The sequence below is a fragment of the Cyprinus carpio genome, chromosome B12, assembly GCF_018340385.1.
Source record: "Cyprinus carpio isolate SPL01 chromosome B12, ASM1834038v1, whole genome shotgun sequence".
Taxonomy (NCBI): domain Eukaryota; kingdom Metazoa; phylum Chordata; class Actinopteri; order Cypriniformes; family Cyprinidae; genus Cyprinus; species Cyprinus carpio.
Window position 1 is genome coordinate 10,393,343 of NC_056608.1, and position 17,159 is coordinate 10,410,501.

The window sequence follows — 17,159 nt, forward strand, 5'->3', positions numbered from 1 at the left end:
TTTAATAACCGATTTTATCACTGTTCATAAAGCAGCTGTTTTTCATCAGCTATTTAATGACAGAAATGTGCTGCCAGAAAATTATTTTTGGGTCAGCAAGTTTTTGATTTTTGAGTATTCCAGCTGTTGTTCCTTTTAAATGTTACCTTTTTAGAAATATTTTTAGAAATGTCTGATTTCCTAGAGAGAGCGCAGTAGAATTTGGCAAGACCATGCAAGCTGATTTATGAACTCAGAGATCATGACTCTTTAAAAACAGTTCAGGATGTTTTGATATAGTGCAAAGAACAAAAAGCAGCAGTCAGATGGAGCTGCTTTAATGTGTGCAGCAACACTGAGAAACAACAATTTTTTTAAAGATCAGCAAAACAGCAAGGGATTTATGTGAAAAGTGAATTATGTGTATTTGTACTCAATTTATCACCATTGCCCTGATATTGATATCATATACTGCTATCAACATTGTTCTGTCACCTTATGCCTTTTGTGATAAATGATGTGTTAATTCACTTAAGATGTAGGCGTTTTTTCCATGTAACTCTGGGATTGGGTTTCTTTTCACCATTGCTCTTGTATCAGATGAAAGATCATGAAGAACTATTTGCATGTGCTATAAACCAAATCTTGACTTCTCAATGATACATAATCTGACCTTTCTTTCTGTCTGTCTGTCTTTGGAATTCTTTCTTTCCCTGTTTTTCCTTTTACTTGTTTTGCTTTGTGCAACATTGCCAAATGTGCTCCTCCGCACTCAGCAGGAGCAGAGGTGCTCTACGACCGACACGTCACTCACATTCACCGGAAAGACACTGGCTGGGAAGTGTGTCGCAAAGGGGGAATGCCGGAGCGGTTTGACATAGTGGTTTTAACCATGCCAGTACCCCAGATACTTCAGCTGCAAGGAGATGTGGAATCTTGTGAGTACATTACCACACAGCCATAAACACATACTGTACACACACATGTTGGCCTTAAAATTTAAATACTGTATGACTTTTGGTTTTGCGGTCTGCGGTCTTTGTTTCTGTTAAAAGTATCCCCATGAAGTCACATTTTATTATTTTATATAATAAAATATAAGAGCTGAACTGACATTCCTAATAAAGAAATATTCCCATTAATGCAAATTCATAATAAATCTGTTTCTGAGTTTAAGGACCAGGTTTACTAAACAGGGCAAATTAGCATTAGAGTGCAATTCCATAAAAGTGTGGATGGGAGAGGAAAATTCTGTGGGTGATTTTACTGACAATTCGCACATTGGGAGCAGAGTAGTGCAAATTACCGTCTGCTTTAAGACATGCTTTTTTGCACGTTAAATAATGCCACGAATTCCATTGAATTGATGAGCACAAATCTTAGTAAATCACATTGCGTGATTCATTTAAATACTCTCCTCCCATTAATTTACCGATCGAAAGGGAAACTCCTACAAATGCATATTCAGTAAGGTAAGTCGCAAAAGTAACTGATCGGTCTTGGTCTGGAGTGGGAGGGGTGTGGTGGGTCTGGTGCGATCAGACCACTTTGAGGGGCCCCTTCAAAACGCAGGGCCAGGTGCGACCACCAGTTGCACCGCCCAAAGGATGGCCCTGTGTCCATGCTTTTTTTCATGCTAATTTCCCACTGCATGTCTTTAGTAATCCTGACAGTAGTTTTTAAATGCCAAATTAGCTTTTGCACTGGCGCAAGCTAATAGTAAATCTGGACTATTTTTTTTACCTGCCTGGATCAGAATATAACTTTGATGCCTTTCTATTTTTTGTCAGCCATTTGAATTGGCTTTGTCTTTAATTAAAACACACAGACACACAATCAACTTTGCTAAGGTCAAAGGTCATCTCCTATTTTGGTTTGGATGTATCTACATATCCTAAAATAGAAAATCTTTATTGTAGTTTATAAAACGCTAAAATGTGAGAGACATGGGAAGTTATTCATTTTATTACTCAAATTTTATAATATTATAATATTGAAGATGTCTGAATTTTTGAAGCAGAACTCACTGTTTTTTATAACTGATTTATAGATATTTTTGTTTGTTAGTTTGGATCTCAGTTACTAGTCTGTTGCAGCACCAAACATTTTACCTTCAAAAGGTTTTGAGAAGGGTTTCATTTTTTCTGTTGTCACACAAATCTTTATTGTTTTTCATAGTGTCATCAATGTTGTACACAGTTGTTTAACATAAAAGGTGGGTTGAACAATAGCGAGATTGCGTGTTCAGTAATCTCAGATCTGCTTTCAAATGCACAGGTCCACCTCTCCTTTACATATATTCAGACTTTCCCTGTGCCAGTGGGCTTCAGAGACCCCATATCGTCATCTTAAACTGTTTTCCAGCTGCCTCACGGCTGCAGGTTAGCATCAGGGTCCAAATTGGTATTCTCAGTATGACGTGTTTGAAATGGTAAAACATAAGTCCTTAAGTAGAAATATGGAAATGGAAGAGTCAGATCTGGGCCTTCTGGGTGTTGGAGCTTCTGAGAAACTGTGAATAATGCAGGGTGTGAGGAGAAAGTCACAGGCTCAGAAAAAGCTGCATCGCAAATTAAGGGATGAATGAAAAATGGAATGAGACAGCTGAAAATGGTAGAGGAGTCGCTAGCAAAAAAAAAACCAGTGCTCTAAATGGTTGTAGTGTCACGCACAGAGCAGCAGAAGTAGGGCAGAGGCGGATGGGTCTCTACGCCGTTGATACGCTATGAAACGGCTGCGCTGGAGCAGCTGAAAAATTAATCTGAAGTGGTCCGGATGGAGATGGAGGCCATGTGATTAATGTCACAGTGCAGTTGCACAGGACTCCACATAACCGAATACAAGAAGAGGGTCGAAACTGTAAGAGGGCCATAAGATGTGAAAAGAAAAAAGTAAATGAAAAAATTCATGTGCAAATAGTTGGCCAGTTTTTTTTCTTAAATTCCCATTCAGAGTTGGAGGTGAAATTTATTCCATAGAGATTATGTTGATTTATTGTTTGGCAGACTGAAGTCAATGTAGGCTCTCATTTAACTGCTTCTCTGTCAAATCATAGTTATTTTAAAGCCACTTCAACAAGACATGGCTTTTTGGACTCTTTTAAGTGTTATTCTGTTTTGTGTCATGACTGGTTTTACTGTGAGAAAACCCATGTGTTCAGAAAAACACTGCTCCTGGGAGACATATTACAGCCATTTCTTGAAATTCCTTAAACCCTTCTGATCTTTATTTTTTTTTTTGGTGTGTTTTTTTTTTTGTTTGTTTTTTTTTTTTTTTTGTGCGTATTTGTTTTTTTTGATAGTATTTTTTTTTTTGTTTGGTTTTTTTTTTGTTTTTTTTTGTTGGCTTAGTTTATTCTTCTTTGTTTTTGTATTCATAATTTTAAGAAAATGAGTCATCTAGCAGAGGTGTACTTTATATATTTGGCTTCTTCATAATTTAAGATTTATTTATAGTGCATTTGAGACTTTATGACTGATTGTCCAAGGAAGATTGTTTAAATTTGTGTAATTTTTAAATTACACTCTAGGCCAGATCAAATATACTATCATTCCAAATTTTGGGGCAAGTAAGATTGATTGATTGATTTTAAATAAGTTAGTAGTCTATTTTTATTTTATCATGGTTTCTACAAAAATATTAGGTAGCACAAGTCTTTTTAACATTGCTAATGAAGACTGGGGTAATGGCTGCTGAAAATATCACTTTGCCATCACAGGAATATATTACCATTTAAAATGTATTAAACTAGTAATTTTTTTTTTTTTAATTGTAATAATATTTCACAATGTTACTGTTTTACTGTATTTCTGATCAAATAAATGCAGCTTTGGTGAGCACAACAGACATATTTCAAAAACATTTTAAACATCTTACCAACCCCAAACTTTTAAGCCATGGTAATGTGATTAGAAAGATTTAGAAAAAAGCTTTATATTCTCAGAAATGATGGCACCAACCAACACATAGATAAACATGTTCATTTTGTCTTCATTGTTCTGTTTGCCATGATGTCACCGTGTTAGTGGTGCTATTTGTATTGGCGGCTGCTGGACAGTTGGGGGCAGCAGGCAGGTATGAACCACTGGCACTTACAGAGATGCAATCTGGAAATAATTTTCACAGATTGGAGCTGGATGCTCAAAAAAATGGATGCCTCACACTTCGTGCTTCATCACAGCATTATTCCACAGAAGTGTCTATTGACCTCAATTTTTAGGTCTTTATGTCTAGTGCGTGTGAAAATAATTCTGAATGCAAAAGCAAATTGATTGGAATTGTTTTAATGCTGTTTTTAGAGGTTAAAAGAATGCTATAAGAAACTCTAACACTAAATTAAGAGAATATGTTTTGCTTTTACTTTTTATACTTTCATTGTTCACTCCAGCATTTGTATATATTTGCCCTCTTTGTCAGATAAGAATAAGAACAGCCAAAAAGAAGTTAATAACAAAAAACCAACAATGACTATATTTTATATCATAGACTTGCAAAGGTATTTATTGCAGGTTATTATTGTAAGTTGTATTTTTGATGAAGTAGGTAATTCTTCATTGTAGCGGTATAGTGATTCACATGATAATAATTCATAATCCACATGAATTTTGTGTATTCTTGGCTTTTGGCAAGGTGTGTATATTTGTTTTGCAGTCAAATGCAAATATGAGACTTTTATTTATTTGTTTTACATACATTTTGACAGGATTTTCAGGGGTTGATCTTGAACAGTTCTTTATATCGCTGTTCCAGCCGCTAATAGTTTGTGTGTGTGGTTATACAGCATTAGCAGAATAGCCATAGAAACTGATGAAATCCAGAACAGCCATATTTCTTTTAATGCAGTGACAATCACATCCTTACAGCCCTGCGCTTCCATTCAGTGGACTTTGGTTTTCCCAGTGGCTTTCCATGTGCGGGGGAATGAGGAGGAAATATGAGCGTGTATCATTTGCAAAAGATGAATGAACACTATGCGTGCTGCTGGGCTATGGCGTGCCTGATGTGGATCGGAGCCCTCCCTGGACTTGACTCTGATTTGTTTCCTCTAATATATTACTGAACATTTTGGGTTAGTGGTTTGACTGGGGATATGGAACATACGCTTGGGCCAGAGGTGCTTTGCCAACTCTGATGCGTTCAGTTGCAGCCGACTTTCTGACAGATTCTGCTCGCTTCTTGGCCAGAAATTCCCCTCCTGAATGTTTGGTGTTTTTCATCATATTCTGCTACACTTTCTTCCTTAATTCTTTCATTTTAGCTGTCTGCTGTCACTGACATGCTCCACCAGCTGCCAGAAATTAACATGAGAGAGTGGAATGCAGCTTTTGCGAGCGCTGGCACGTCCCTTTGAATCAGAGTGACATAACAAGTTTGAGTGCTCTGAGACCTCTGATTTCCTCCATAGTAACTCCACAATCAGTTCAGGGACATTTTCTAGCTTAGGAAACATGCCACAAACACACACCCTAATCCTGCACATGTACTTACACAAACTAAGGAGTGTGCATTTTTGAACATAAAACACTGGGTCTGGCTCTTCCTGGACATCAGAGGATGTAATCTATGACAGGTGGTTGGGCCTGTTCTCCAGCGACGCAGTAAGAGGCTGAATAAGTACATTTTAAAATTAGAATCTGATCAGCATTCACTTCCACTTTGGCAGGCTTTCTTAAGTCTATGCAGAACCATTTCTGCTTTTGTGGTTAAAGACAGAGAAGACCCTTAAGAGGAAGTTGACCCAGTGCCTACAAAAACGGTTTAGATTTTCTGCTCTTTCTCCAGTGTAAAACGCTAAGTAAATGCTTCCCAAACCATATTATTGTTCATTATATACACTACTATTCAAAAGTTTAGGGTCAGGAGGATTTGTTTTTGAAAGAAATAATTCTTTTATTCAGAGTGAGATTGGAGACATTTAAGGTTACAAAAGATTTCTCTTTCAAATAAATGGTGTTCCTTATAACTTTCTATTCATTTAAAGAATCCTGAAAAAAATGTGTCAGTGTTTCCACAAAAATATTAAGCAGCACTTTTTTCACCTCTTTTCTGTTTTCAGAATTTAAAATAATATTTCTTGAGCACCAAATCAGCGTATTAGAATGGCTTCTGAAGGATCATGTGACACTGAAATCTGGAGTAATGGCTGCTGAAAATTTACCATCAAAGTAAAACTAGTAGTACAGTAGTACATTTTAAAACATTAAAGTAGAAAATAGTCATTTTAAATTGTAATAATAGGCTATTTCACAATATTACTGTTTTTACTGTATTTTTCATAAAATAGATTAAAGAGACTTATTTCAAAAATGTTATCAAATCTTACAGACACTTAACTTTTGAACATATTTCTTTTTAGACCTTTATATTTTATTGATTGATTGATCAGTTGATTGTTATATATTGTCTTCACGATTCCAAGCAGCTCATTAGTTTTACAGTCACACTCCCTCCAAAGTTTATGTTCCCCTTCCAAGTGCTAAATGACCACATTTAACCTCTTTATATGAGATTAAAGCTGTGAATCATAACTCCTGATTCACTCAATGACAGTTTATGGGACACTTCTTAATGCATTTATGCAAACTGCATCTTGATATTTCAGGATGACAAAAGCAATATTGATGTCTGAATATAGGAGTCAATTGCCCGTTCTGTTACTCTTAATGAGTGATGGTGTGCCCACACCCTTTCCTATTGTGTGCTTTTACTTCCTGTCCGGCCCGTGTGCAGATCTGTCAGGGTGCACCGAACTTAGCAAGCCTTTGTGTCTATAAGTGATTACGTCATTGTGCTGAAATATGGCATTTTTGCAGCTAACCTCCGTGTGGCCGGCAGTTGCACTCGTGCAGATCTTTTCCACAGCCCAGATCCCCTGACGGCCTTGAAACTCTGCTGATGTTGAGAAACATGATTCTTCATTTCTAATGAAATTAAAGCTCTATTTTTGGCAGTCTCTCTCTCTCTCTCTCTCTCTCTCTCTCTCTCTCTCTCTGTCATGTGGTAATCAGTCTCCCTGGCTGCATTATTTGATTTAGGGTCTGGCTGTGCGAGATAGGTAGCATGCTGATTATTTCCCTTTTCTCCATTTGCCTTTAAAGAGCAGTTGTTAATCAGCAGATATGATAAAAGCCATGACAGGATGCGTCGTTAAACTTAAAACGGCGCTTCTTTTGTTCCCCGCCACCAAACATAAATATCCAAGCTTTTGGTTTGGCTAGCAATTACCTTGAGCTCCTCCCGTGCTCAGAATACAATAAATGTGTCAAGTTACATCATCCTACTCTTGGTTAGAGATTCTCTTTTTGTCTCTCATCGAGTGGCTGTCTGGGTCTGCTGCTTTCAAGTCTGGAGTGATGTAATCCCTTGTTCTGACTCCTGACAGAAAGGCACGCTTATTTCCCCTGCACTGTCTGGGTGTTGTGCGCTAAATGGATACTTAGTCCTCCTCTCTCCACAGCTCTCTCAAAGGCTCTCAGGAGACCAAACAATGGAGGGATAGGGTTTTTTTTCCTTATCACACACTCTTTCTCTCTCTCTCTCTCTTTATAATTGGGTCGCTTAACCCCATCAAAGTAGTGCTAGGTTTGTTCTGTCACCTTTTAACACATCAGACTGGTTTGACAGATCATGTCCATTTTGAATGAAAATAATGGTGGGTAAGTGCTAAGACAAAATGTATTTACCATTGGTGAATAAGCAGTTAATTTAGATTAATATGGCAGAATAGGAGTGGCACTTAAAAATAAAACAAAGAAATCCATTTCTAAGTAAGACAATTTTTAAGTAAATGACATCAATTGTCATATTTAAAAGTAATTGTTAAATAGTTACTTGTGTGCAATAAATGCAAGAAATACTGCATCTGTGAATGTAAAATCTATTTTAAAATCTATTTTTAAATTGATTTTTCTTTATGTGTTTACTTTTATGTTAACGTGGTGGACATGCGTCAAAAGTGCATGTCTTGAAATTCAGTCATAAGTTCATTGGTTCTTTTTTTTTGTTAAAATTAAAAAAACAAAAAAAGCAAATGAATCAGAAAAGCAGCTGGCCAATGCAAAAAATTTTTTTTTTACTGTCACTAATTAACTAACATTGTAAACATGAATTTATATGAATGTTTCTACATGTCTATATATTTGTTAATTTAAAAAGTGATTTATAGTTTATTTATTTTTACATTTTACTACACTTAGCCATTAAAGGCTTAGTTTATGACTCTCTACTATGGACAACAAAAGATGATATTTTGAGGAGTGTCTGTGTGTGTGTGTGTGTGTGTGTGTGTGTGTGTGTGTGTGTGTGTGTGTGTGTGTGTGTGTGTTTTAGGTATTTTTTATTTTTTTGGACAAACTGGAAGTCAGTGGTAACCAAAACTGTTTGGTTACCAGCATTCTTTAAAATACGTTCTTCAATATTCCACAGAATAAAGTAGGTCATACAGGTTTGGAATGGCATTTGCAATCAGACTTAGCATTTTTTAGTAAATTGTCCCTTTAATTAATAAATAATTTTAAAGACGACATGAAACAGAAGTTGTTATCGTCTTTTCTTTCCTTATTTCGATGTATATTCGAGAGAAACTGCTTCTCAAACAAGAAAAAATCTAGTGCAGGATTTAATTTGGTCCATCAGAAATTGATTGGATCTTTGGATCATTGCCTTTTGCTATTGCTGTTTGCTGTCTTAAGAGAGTGACAGGTTGTCCGAGGCACACATCATCAGAGAAGAGAAGAGATGTCATTGCAAGAGGGAGAGGAAGTTATTTTGATTAAAGATTACGAGGGCACATGATAAAACATTAATAATGTGCACAGGTCAATCATGCATAATAAACACTGCAGTAATCCATAAGAAAATGAGAACTGTGAATTTTGATTTCATGGTGTCTTTAAATATATATATATATATATATTTTGTCAAAGATTAATTATTGATTTATTTACCTTTTTTAATTAATAAACTGATTTTCAAGTGAAACTAACTGTAGAGGACAGAACTTGTTTAAGGATGTCAACAATAACATACTTTATTGCAGAAACATTCTTTTTTGCATGCATTTCAGTGTGTCTTTACACAAACCTCATTCAGGAAACTGCATAAAAAGAGGAAGATGTAAGGTGCACAAAGCTAAAATTAGAGTCACACCCAGAAAACAAGATACCATAGTCAAGCATGTGAGAAATTGAGCCCAAACCTCAAAGTTGCAAGTGTAAAATCCTCCGCTGCCTGAAGAAGCTCACTGTGACTTCAGAGGCTCGAGATAATCTCACCCCTGGTGTGCCAAGAACGAATGCCATTTTTGGGTAGTGCCATGATCTGTATTTGGATTAGAACAGAAGATGAATGAGCAGTGAATTGCTCTCTAAATTAAGAGGAATTTGTGATGCAGAGAAAGAGCTTCTTTTGACAAGGCCGGGAAAGGCTCTGGCTAAGTCGTGCTCCTAATAGCAGTTCCCTTGCCAAGCCGTCTTAAAACTGAAATGATCTTTTATGAGTAATGGCGGCTCTTGCACATTTGCATGTCAGTTCTCTGCTTCGTCTGTTTCATCATGCACTCCCGATTTAACTTCAGCTATACTGCACAAAAAAAGAAGCGTCTGTCCTTATAAAATAGAGCCTGTCCTGTGAGATACTAAAGTGTTATTTTTTTCCGTTTAAATACAGGAAGAATGTGTGTTTTACACTGATTAGTCATACATTTGAGGAAGCTCATAGTACCACATTCTTATAATGTTTTTGTAAAAACTGTTGGTACACTCTTCTATAAGACCTGCCTTAAAATGTTACTTGCTGACCAATCCTGCCTTAGGAACTGTTGTCAACTGCCATTTTGTCAAACAGGCTTTTGTTATTTTTAAAGATGGCTCTGATCTGTTATAGATGTTACCTTGATTTCAGCAACCCAGGCTCATTGGAAAAATATGCCACTTACTACAGTTTTTGCAAAACTCCAAAAATCTATACATTTAAATTATGGCAGTAAAACAACAACAACTTTTATTCCTTTTTACACAAATTATGATTACGAGGCAGCTTATTGATTTAATATGACCTCAACACACTACCATAGTGTATTATTTGTAAATTAGTACATTTTGATTTTTGCATCACATAACCAGCTCCAAAGGTAATTGCGCTTTTGATATAGTAAACTTGCTCGGTAGCTCACCTGATACAGCATTGCACTTGCAATTTGGAGAGCTCTGGTATGAGTCATGTGGGAAATGTGAGTCATGATTAAAAAAAAAAACAACAACTGTTGGTTAGGTTTAGGTGATATGTTATTTTCAAAGTCGACTACAGAGCACTTTTCACATTTTTGAACTGACGAAATGTGTACAAGCAAATTTTCATAAGTTGCCATATTCACATTCATTTGTTTTGATAAAACTGAACACACATTTAGAGCCACTTCCCTGACATTTAACTTTGAAAGTGTTGTGAAACATGCAAGAAACAATGTCATATAATTTTGCAGTCATGTCACCACGGGCACATTTTTCCAATGAGCCTGGAAAGGATTTTAGATAGTTTTAAAAATGTTGTATTACATCCAGAAAGCTGAGTTGTAGCACTCCTGAAGTAATTTACTATAATTTAGAAAACCAAATTGATTGCGTTGCCACACTAAAGCAGCTTTTATTTGCTCACTGAATGAGTCTGGAGTTAGAAATGGGATGTATTGATTTCCTTTACCACATCACTGAAGGTCCACTGCAGCGCCAGACACACTATACACATTTATGATGAAGGCTTTTAGCATCGTCCATTAGTTAAAAACAGACTTTTACGCTGTTACATGGATTTTAGCTTGCCATGTTGGGGCAAAATATTCTGTAAAAGAAACAGGCCACCTTTGACCTACTGCTTAAAATAACCTATGGTTTGACGTCAACATCGAAGCCCTCAGGTAGCTGCCATAAATGTCTCTGTTTGGGCCCAAATTACACTTGAGCTATCTATGAAACAAACCGCTTAGGCATGCTGGCAATCGCCTTGTTTATCTAGCAGATATTTCAGCTGACATCAGAGTGGTTTCGTCTTCGTTTACCTGGCTGCACAAAAGTGTCCATTATTGCCCTGTTTGCAGGGAAACCGAAAAAAGTCCCTCCAGCAAAAAACATTCATAAACATCCCTGAAAACCTGTGCTGCTTTAAAGTGGCCTGCAGCTGTGGAGGCACATCCGTCTCTCTAGCGGCCAGGGCTCAAAGTCCGGATATAAAGAGCTGAGAAGTTTTCATTTATAGCATCGGCCAAAGCCTGCGGTTTATGGATGATCTGTAGTTGGCCAACAGAATGCTCAGTGTTCTGGGCCAGTGCTGTAGGAGAAAACCTGGATATGTGCTGTAGTGAGGGCCATTATCTCTAATGTGTGTATAAGCTTCTTTAATACATAGAGAACATTCTCAGGAACATCTTGTTGCAGATGAATTACAGCACACATTTTGGTTTTTTACACATTTAATCACTTTTGGCAGACATGAAAAGACTGAGCATGTGTTAAATACTTTGGCGCGTTCAAAACCAAAAGTGCCATCATTTGAAGTTGGTTTTCTTTTTAGGCTAAGACTTGAAGGGCAAAACCTCATCCACAGGATCAACATTTAAGTAAATCCAGCCTTCATTGAGGCCCTTTTATGAGTCACCTTTAATGAAATCACATGGCAAATAAGAGTAGTGATTTATCAGTGTTTGGATACCAAATATTTTCAGACAACTTGGAGGCATCTGTAATGCTGCTGGCCTTCCCTTCTTTAATTGCGCACATGAGATAAAGTCCTTTGACATCCAGGTGGTTTGGCAGTGCTAGCTTCACCTTGTCTTGGCACAGAGTGTACACATCTCATCGGCTTTATTTTTTCAAGTGACTCGAATATAACCTGGCTCTCGCGAGCAATTGGAAAAGCAATTCAGGCCTCTTCCCACCCAATGTGTTGTACATCATCCCAGTCACATGTCATTGGAGCAAATGTGTGTTGAAACGTGGTTCATTAGGAGCTATGGTTAATGATGGACCTCTTCCTCCTGTGCAAAGCCCCTTTGAATCTCAATGGTGTCAGTCCCTCTCCACTTCACCCAGACTAATAAATACTTCTTATTGTTGGACACAGTTCACCAACAAGTGCATTAAAGGTTAGCTAAACAACATTTGACTCCCTTTTTTTGTTTGGTTTTGTTTTATTTTTTTTCTCTTTCTTTTTATTTTCGGGAAGCTTTCCAGAACCTCTTAGGCAAATATTAAATCAACCTTTAAAAGGCTGAGAGATCATAAATTGGGAAATGGTTCAGCTCTCTTGTACACTTTGTGTAGCCTTCCAGTATGCTGTGCTGCTGTGTGGCGTCCCAGAGGGTAGCAGCAAAGGCCAGCTCTTCCAGGGAACAATGATGAATGCTTGGGAGTTGGTGTGCTTGCAACAATGTTGCCTCAAACAATCAAACAATGCCCATGTGAAAAAAAATGACCACCCAAATTCAAAAATAAACTTGTTTTGAATTTCTGTGCATGCTGGATGTGGCATTTCATTCAGTATTTAAACTTGAATCAACCCAGTATGACATTTATCATATGGCCAAATCTGTATACAATCCATGTTGCTGCTTATTCTCAGAGAAAAAATAAACATTGCCATTTTGTGAATGCTGTTTCTACTGAATCATACTAAATGAAGGTAATATAATGACATTATATTGGAACAATCTGAGGGTGAGTTAAAAGGATATTCCACTCTAAAATATCAATTGTCTCATCATTTACTCATCCTCATGCTGTCCCAGATGTATACTGTATGACTTTCTATCTTCAAATGAACATATAATGTTCATAAGTCCATATAATGTCAGTGTATGAGACCTCCAAAGTTGATGCTTCAAAAACCACACAAAGTGAACATGATGGTAATCCAAACAACCCCAGTGGATTGCCTCTTATGTCAACTAAATGGATGTCAATTTATTTATATTCTCTTAAGCCTGAAATACACTACACGTTTTTTGCCCTGATTTTCCACAGATTTACAGTCTGGAGAAGCTGAGATTAGTTGCCAAAGGTCAAAGCCAGTCTGCAGATTTGAGTTGACTGATTTAATAGAAAATCACGTAGTGTATGATTTAAAGTCTGTTTATGAATTATTTACATAGATGTTCATTATGGAAGAGCTTAAAGCGAGCATACTGAGCTTAATTGAAGCAGCAACAATTTTTAATTAATAAATATTAGATGAAATTTAAAGGGCAAGATTTTGCAAAGTAAATAATCTAGGTCATGTGTGAAGTTTATAAATAATTTAATATGAACAACTATTATTGACAGTATCTATGAAATTATACTTTTTCTTATTGATGTCACACTGAAGCTGTGTGATTTTCATCGTAGTGTACCCTTTTTTAACCCATCTTACTATAATATGAAATCTTAAAAAAATTACAGCAGTGTAAAACCACAAACCAGCAATAAACTGTAAATTTATAATATTATGGATTTAAAAGTACAAGCCAGTAATGCCTGTGAAGTAAAATATTAGTGTAGCACACAATACAGCTAGTCAGCTAACTATGTTCTGTGCTATGTTGCTAAAACTATGTTTTTGGATCTAACTGTAATTACTTCCCACATCAAGTTCCAGGTTATATTTTATTCGTTGACCAAAATGAGATGAAACTAAATGTTTTAACGTTATTTTGTCTCGTTTAGACGTTATTATTATTTTTTATTATTATGCAGTATTTCTGTTTCCTGTGTCTCACTGCGCAGATGCGACCAACGTCACTTCCTCAAGTCCCACTCGCGGCATTATTTATTTAGAAGATGACATCAAACAAAGTTAAGTGAGATTTATAATTTCGCATGGCCCTGCTGATTGCGAGCGCTCCTTCCCAAACGGACGATGCTTTTATACTTGCCGCGTTCGCCGTTGTACTATTCTTTGAAACGACAGGGGAGCGATGAGGAGTAATTGTCCTCTAAAACCGTCGGGAATCACCGCTGAGAAGTCATTTGCCAGTATGGCCAGTACAAGTCTTGTGATGAATGAGTTGATGAATTAATAATTTCTTTATGTACAAACTTAAAACAATCTTAAACTATTGGCTGTATTACGCATCAAACACAAGACAACTTTAAGCAATTAGTGTATAATTAATATCTAAATAAATTCTAATTCTATTTTATACAATAAAAATAAAACGTACTTCAAATAAGTAGCCTTGGACAAACTATGCAAACATTTTTTTCCAAAAAAAGCGTTTGTCTTTGGGAGAAAAATTAGCAGATTATTATTATTTTTTTATTTTATTTTTTTTATTTTTTTTTTTTTTATTTATGTGTGTACTTCTAACATGTTTGGTTGGTAAAATACATTTAAATTCAAATCAGAGAGTCTTACGTGTCTGGAATGGATGTATTCTTGAGTCTATAAGGTAACAATAATATAATAAGATAACCTTGTTTGAAATGGGTTTGGCTAAAATAAAATTTTGGTTTCGTCTATACTTCTAGGTACTTGTACTATACTGACTGGGTTAAATAGAACTGCATTACTAAAAAGAGACTAAAATATCATTTTAATTGACTAAAACTAGACTAAATGTCATCAGTTTTCATTGACTATAACTAAACTAGACTAAAAAGAGTATGAACGTGACTAAAACTAGACTAAAATTTCATCAGTTTTCGTTGACTAAAACTAGACTAGACTAAAAAGAGTATGAACGTGACTAAAACTAATAAAAACTAAAATGACAACTTCACACAAAGACTAGACTAAGACTAAAATTAAAACAGGCCGCCAAGAACAACTCTAGCATCTATAAAGAAAAATGCATAAACTGAGCTCAAAAATGGTAGTGTGCTTAATGGGTACGTAAGCTTAATAGGTACGCTTAACCTAAATGTCAGTTTATGTTTCACAGAAGAAACAAAGATACATCTAGGACAGCATAAGGGAGAGTAAATGATGAGAGGATTTTCATTTTGGGTGGAGTGCTCCTTTAATAATGATAGAATTTTTATTTTGTGATAAATGGCTGACACCTTTTCAGAGTAGACCCCCATTTTTCACAATGGTCCCATCTGTAATCGCTTCTCCAGTGCTGAACACCAACAAGACCTAATTTTACTTGACCATGGGACAGTCATACCTCAAAGGTTTAAATCACATCCCCTGACACCCTAACACTGATGTCTCCAATTAGGCCAATCATTGACAAGGAAAAAAACTTGATCCCCAAGACCCATTTCTTAAGGGAATATTCACACGTATTCCATAACCACTGCTGGAATAGTCCCGGCTGACTTTGTGTGCTTAGAAATGACACATTAGTAGCCAAAATATGCACTTTGTTTTGTGAGAAAATGCCCTTGTATCGTAATTCATCACCTTCTCCCTTTTACCCCTCATTGATTGCCTGTGAACCAGAGAGGTTGTTGCAAAATGACTCTGGATTTATATTTTCAAGCCAAGCAGCATTTATGATGTGTAACCAGCCCAGCAAATGGCATGCAGCTCTGCAAGAAATCACAACCCAGATTGTTTACATGCAAATAGCACTTTTCATCAGCCTCATTGTTATGTTAACTATTGCTAATTATATCCACACAAACTCATTTGAAAATGGCACATTTAATTGTTCCAAAATAGAGGCTTCCTGATAGAAGTAGAAATAAAAAAAAATAAAAAGTCTCTCTTCAAAAGCTCAGTGAGCCACAGTATCTCGCTGTCTACTGCCTAAATAGGAAGCCATTTGGGGAGCATTTTGAAACAGAATCTCATGAGTGACTGATTTGGAACTTTGTAGTAATGTAGTATTTATATTTAATTAAATTTCAGTGTTAATTGAGTATTAATAATAAACGCATATTTAATTTTATATTTTGATTTTGCGGTTATGATCATCTTGCTCTGTCCACCATCTTGGATTGATTTTTCTTTATTGAGCATTTTGCAGTTACCTTTAGAATTTGGCAAAAACAAGGTATCTTAGAAGGCAGGATTATCATGCTGCCTACATTTTGGCACAGTCCTTGAATTGGTAGCGTGCCTTAAATGCTTTATAATGTTTCCTTCATAGAAAGCTCACTAGGTTTTGGAACAGAGCCTATATATGTGCAGAAATGCATTTGTGTATATTTATAATATTCTGCATTATTTCTGAAAGATGATGATTGTCATGTATACAATGAACATAAGCATTTGGATGTGGATAAGGTTGAAAACCTATTCAAGTTCAGATACTCATCTCTGGAAACCACCGCATTACTGTGCATAAGTAATTTGAGATCCGATTTGTGTGTGCAAGTGTGTTTGTGTTTGTATGTTTGTGTGTAGATGTAATGCAGATGTGCATAACTACCTGGGCTTGAGCCAGATTCACTCCCACAGGTTCCCTTGGGTCCTTACTTTTCTAATCACCCCATAGCTCAGTAATTCTCCACCCCCTTATGTGAACACACACACAAACACACACTTACACACACATGCACATGCTTATGAGAGGAAGCTTTATAAGGAAGCCCCATATTTCATGCTTTAGCATGAGACCACCAGACCTTTGGTACTGTGCACACAACTTTTCCTTTTTATTTGCAAGTTTTTTTACATTTTTTTTATGGATTTTCTGTTGGATAAGAGATCAAAACTACCACCTTTTTGCTATCTTCTTATTAATGTGTAATTAACTGAGATGTTAGATGTCTTAACATGTTCCTGACATGATATGTTGCTATTTTTGAGTTAAAAGTTGGTCAGTGACTTAGACAAAGTATGTCAATTCAGTCACTTTGCAGACACACATTGTAAGACTCGCTGTATTGATTAAGAATCGCTCTGTCAACAAACTGAGTTTCGTGAATGTTTCACCCACTCCCACATCAAAGAACCAGGGGCCACAAGAGCAGGGTTCAACACATGCTCCTGAGCGGCCAACTGGAAAATGTTAACCTTCTCGTCCCAGAGCTGCATGTGCTCACGCTCACAGATACTAATGTAGTCACTCTCACAGCCAAACACGTCAATGACTAGCCTCGGGTTCCTGCCGTAGAGCAGCAGACAGTTTGCTTTTTCAGGTTAGACGAGCAAAACGCTCACAGTCAGGTGAAAGCTCATTTGCAGGCAACTTATGATGCTATTATTATGATGGTATTTACTGGGAGTAACTGGAAATCCAGGCTTTTGTCTCTTAG

General features: G+C 36.5%; 1 protein-coding gene across 1 annotated transcript in view; it reads left to right on the forward strand.

Moving 5' to 3' along the window:
* Window positions 1-17,159, forward strand: part of LOC109068041 (renalase, FAD-dependent amine oxidase) — a 47,355-nt gene that overhangs the window by 8,888 nt on the left and 21,308 nt on the right. Inside the window, 1 exon segment of the mRNA XM_019084911.2 lies at window positions 759-917. Within this exon segment, the coding sequence (XP_018940456.2) occupies window positions 759-917 (159 nt within the window).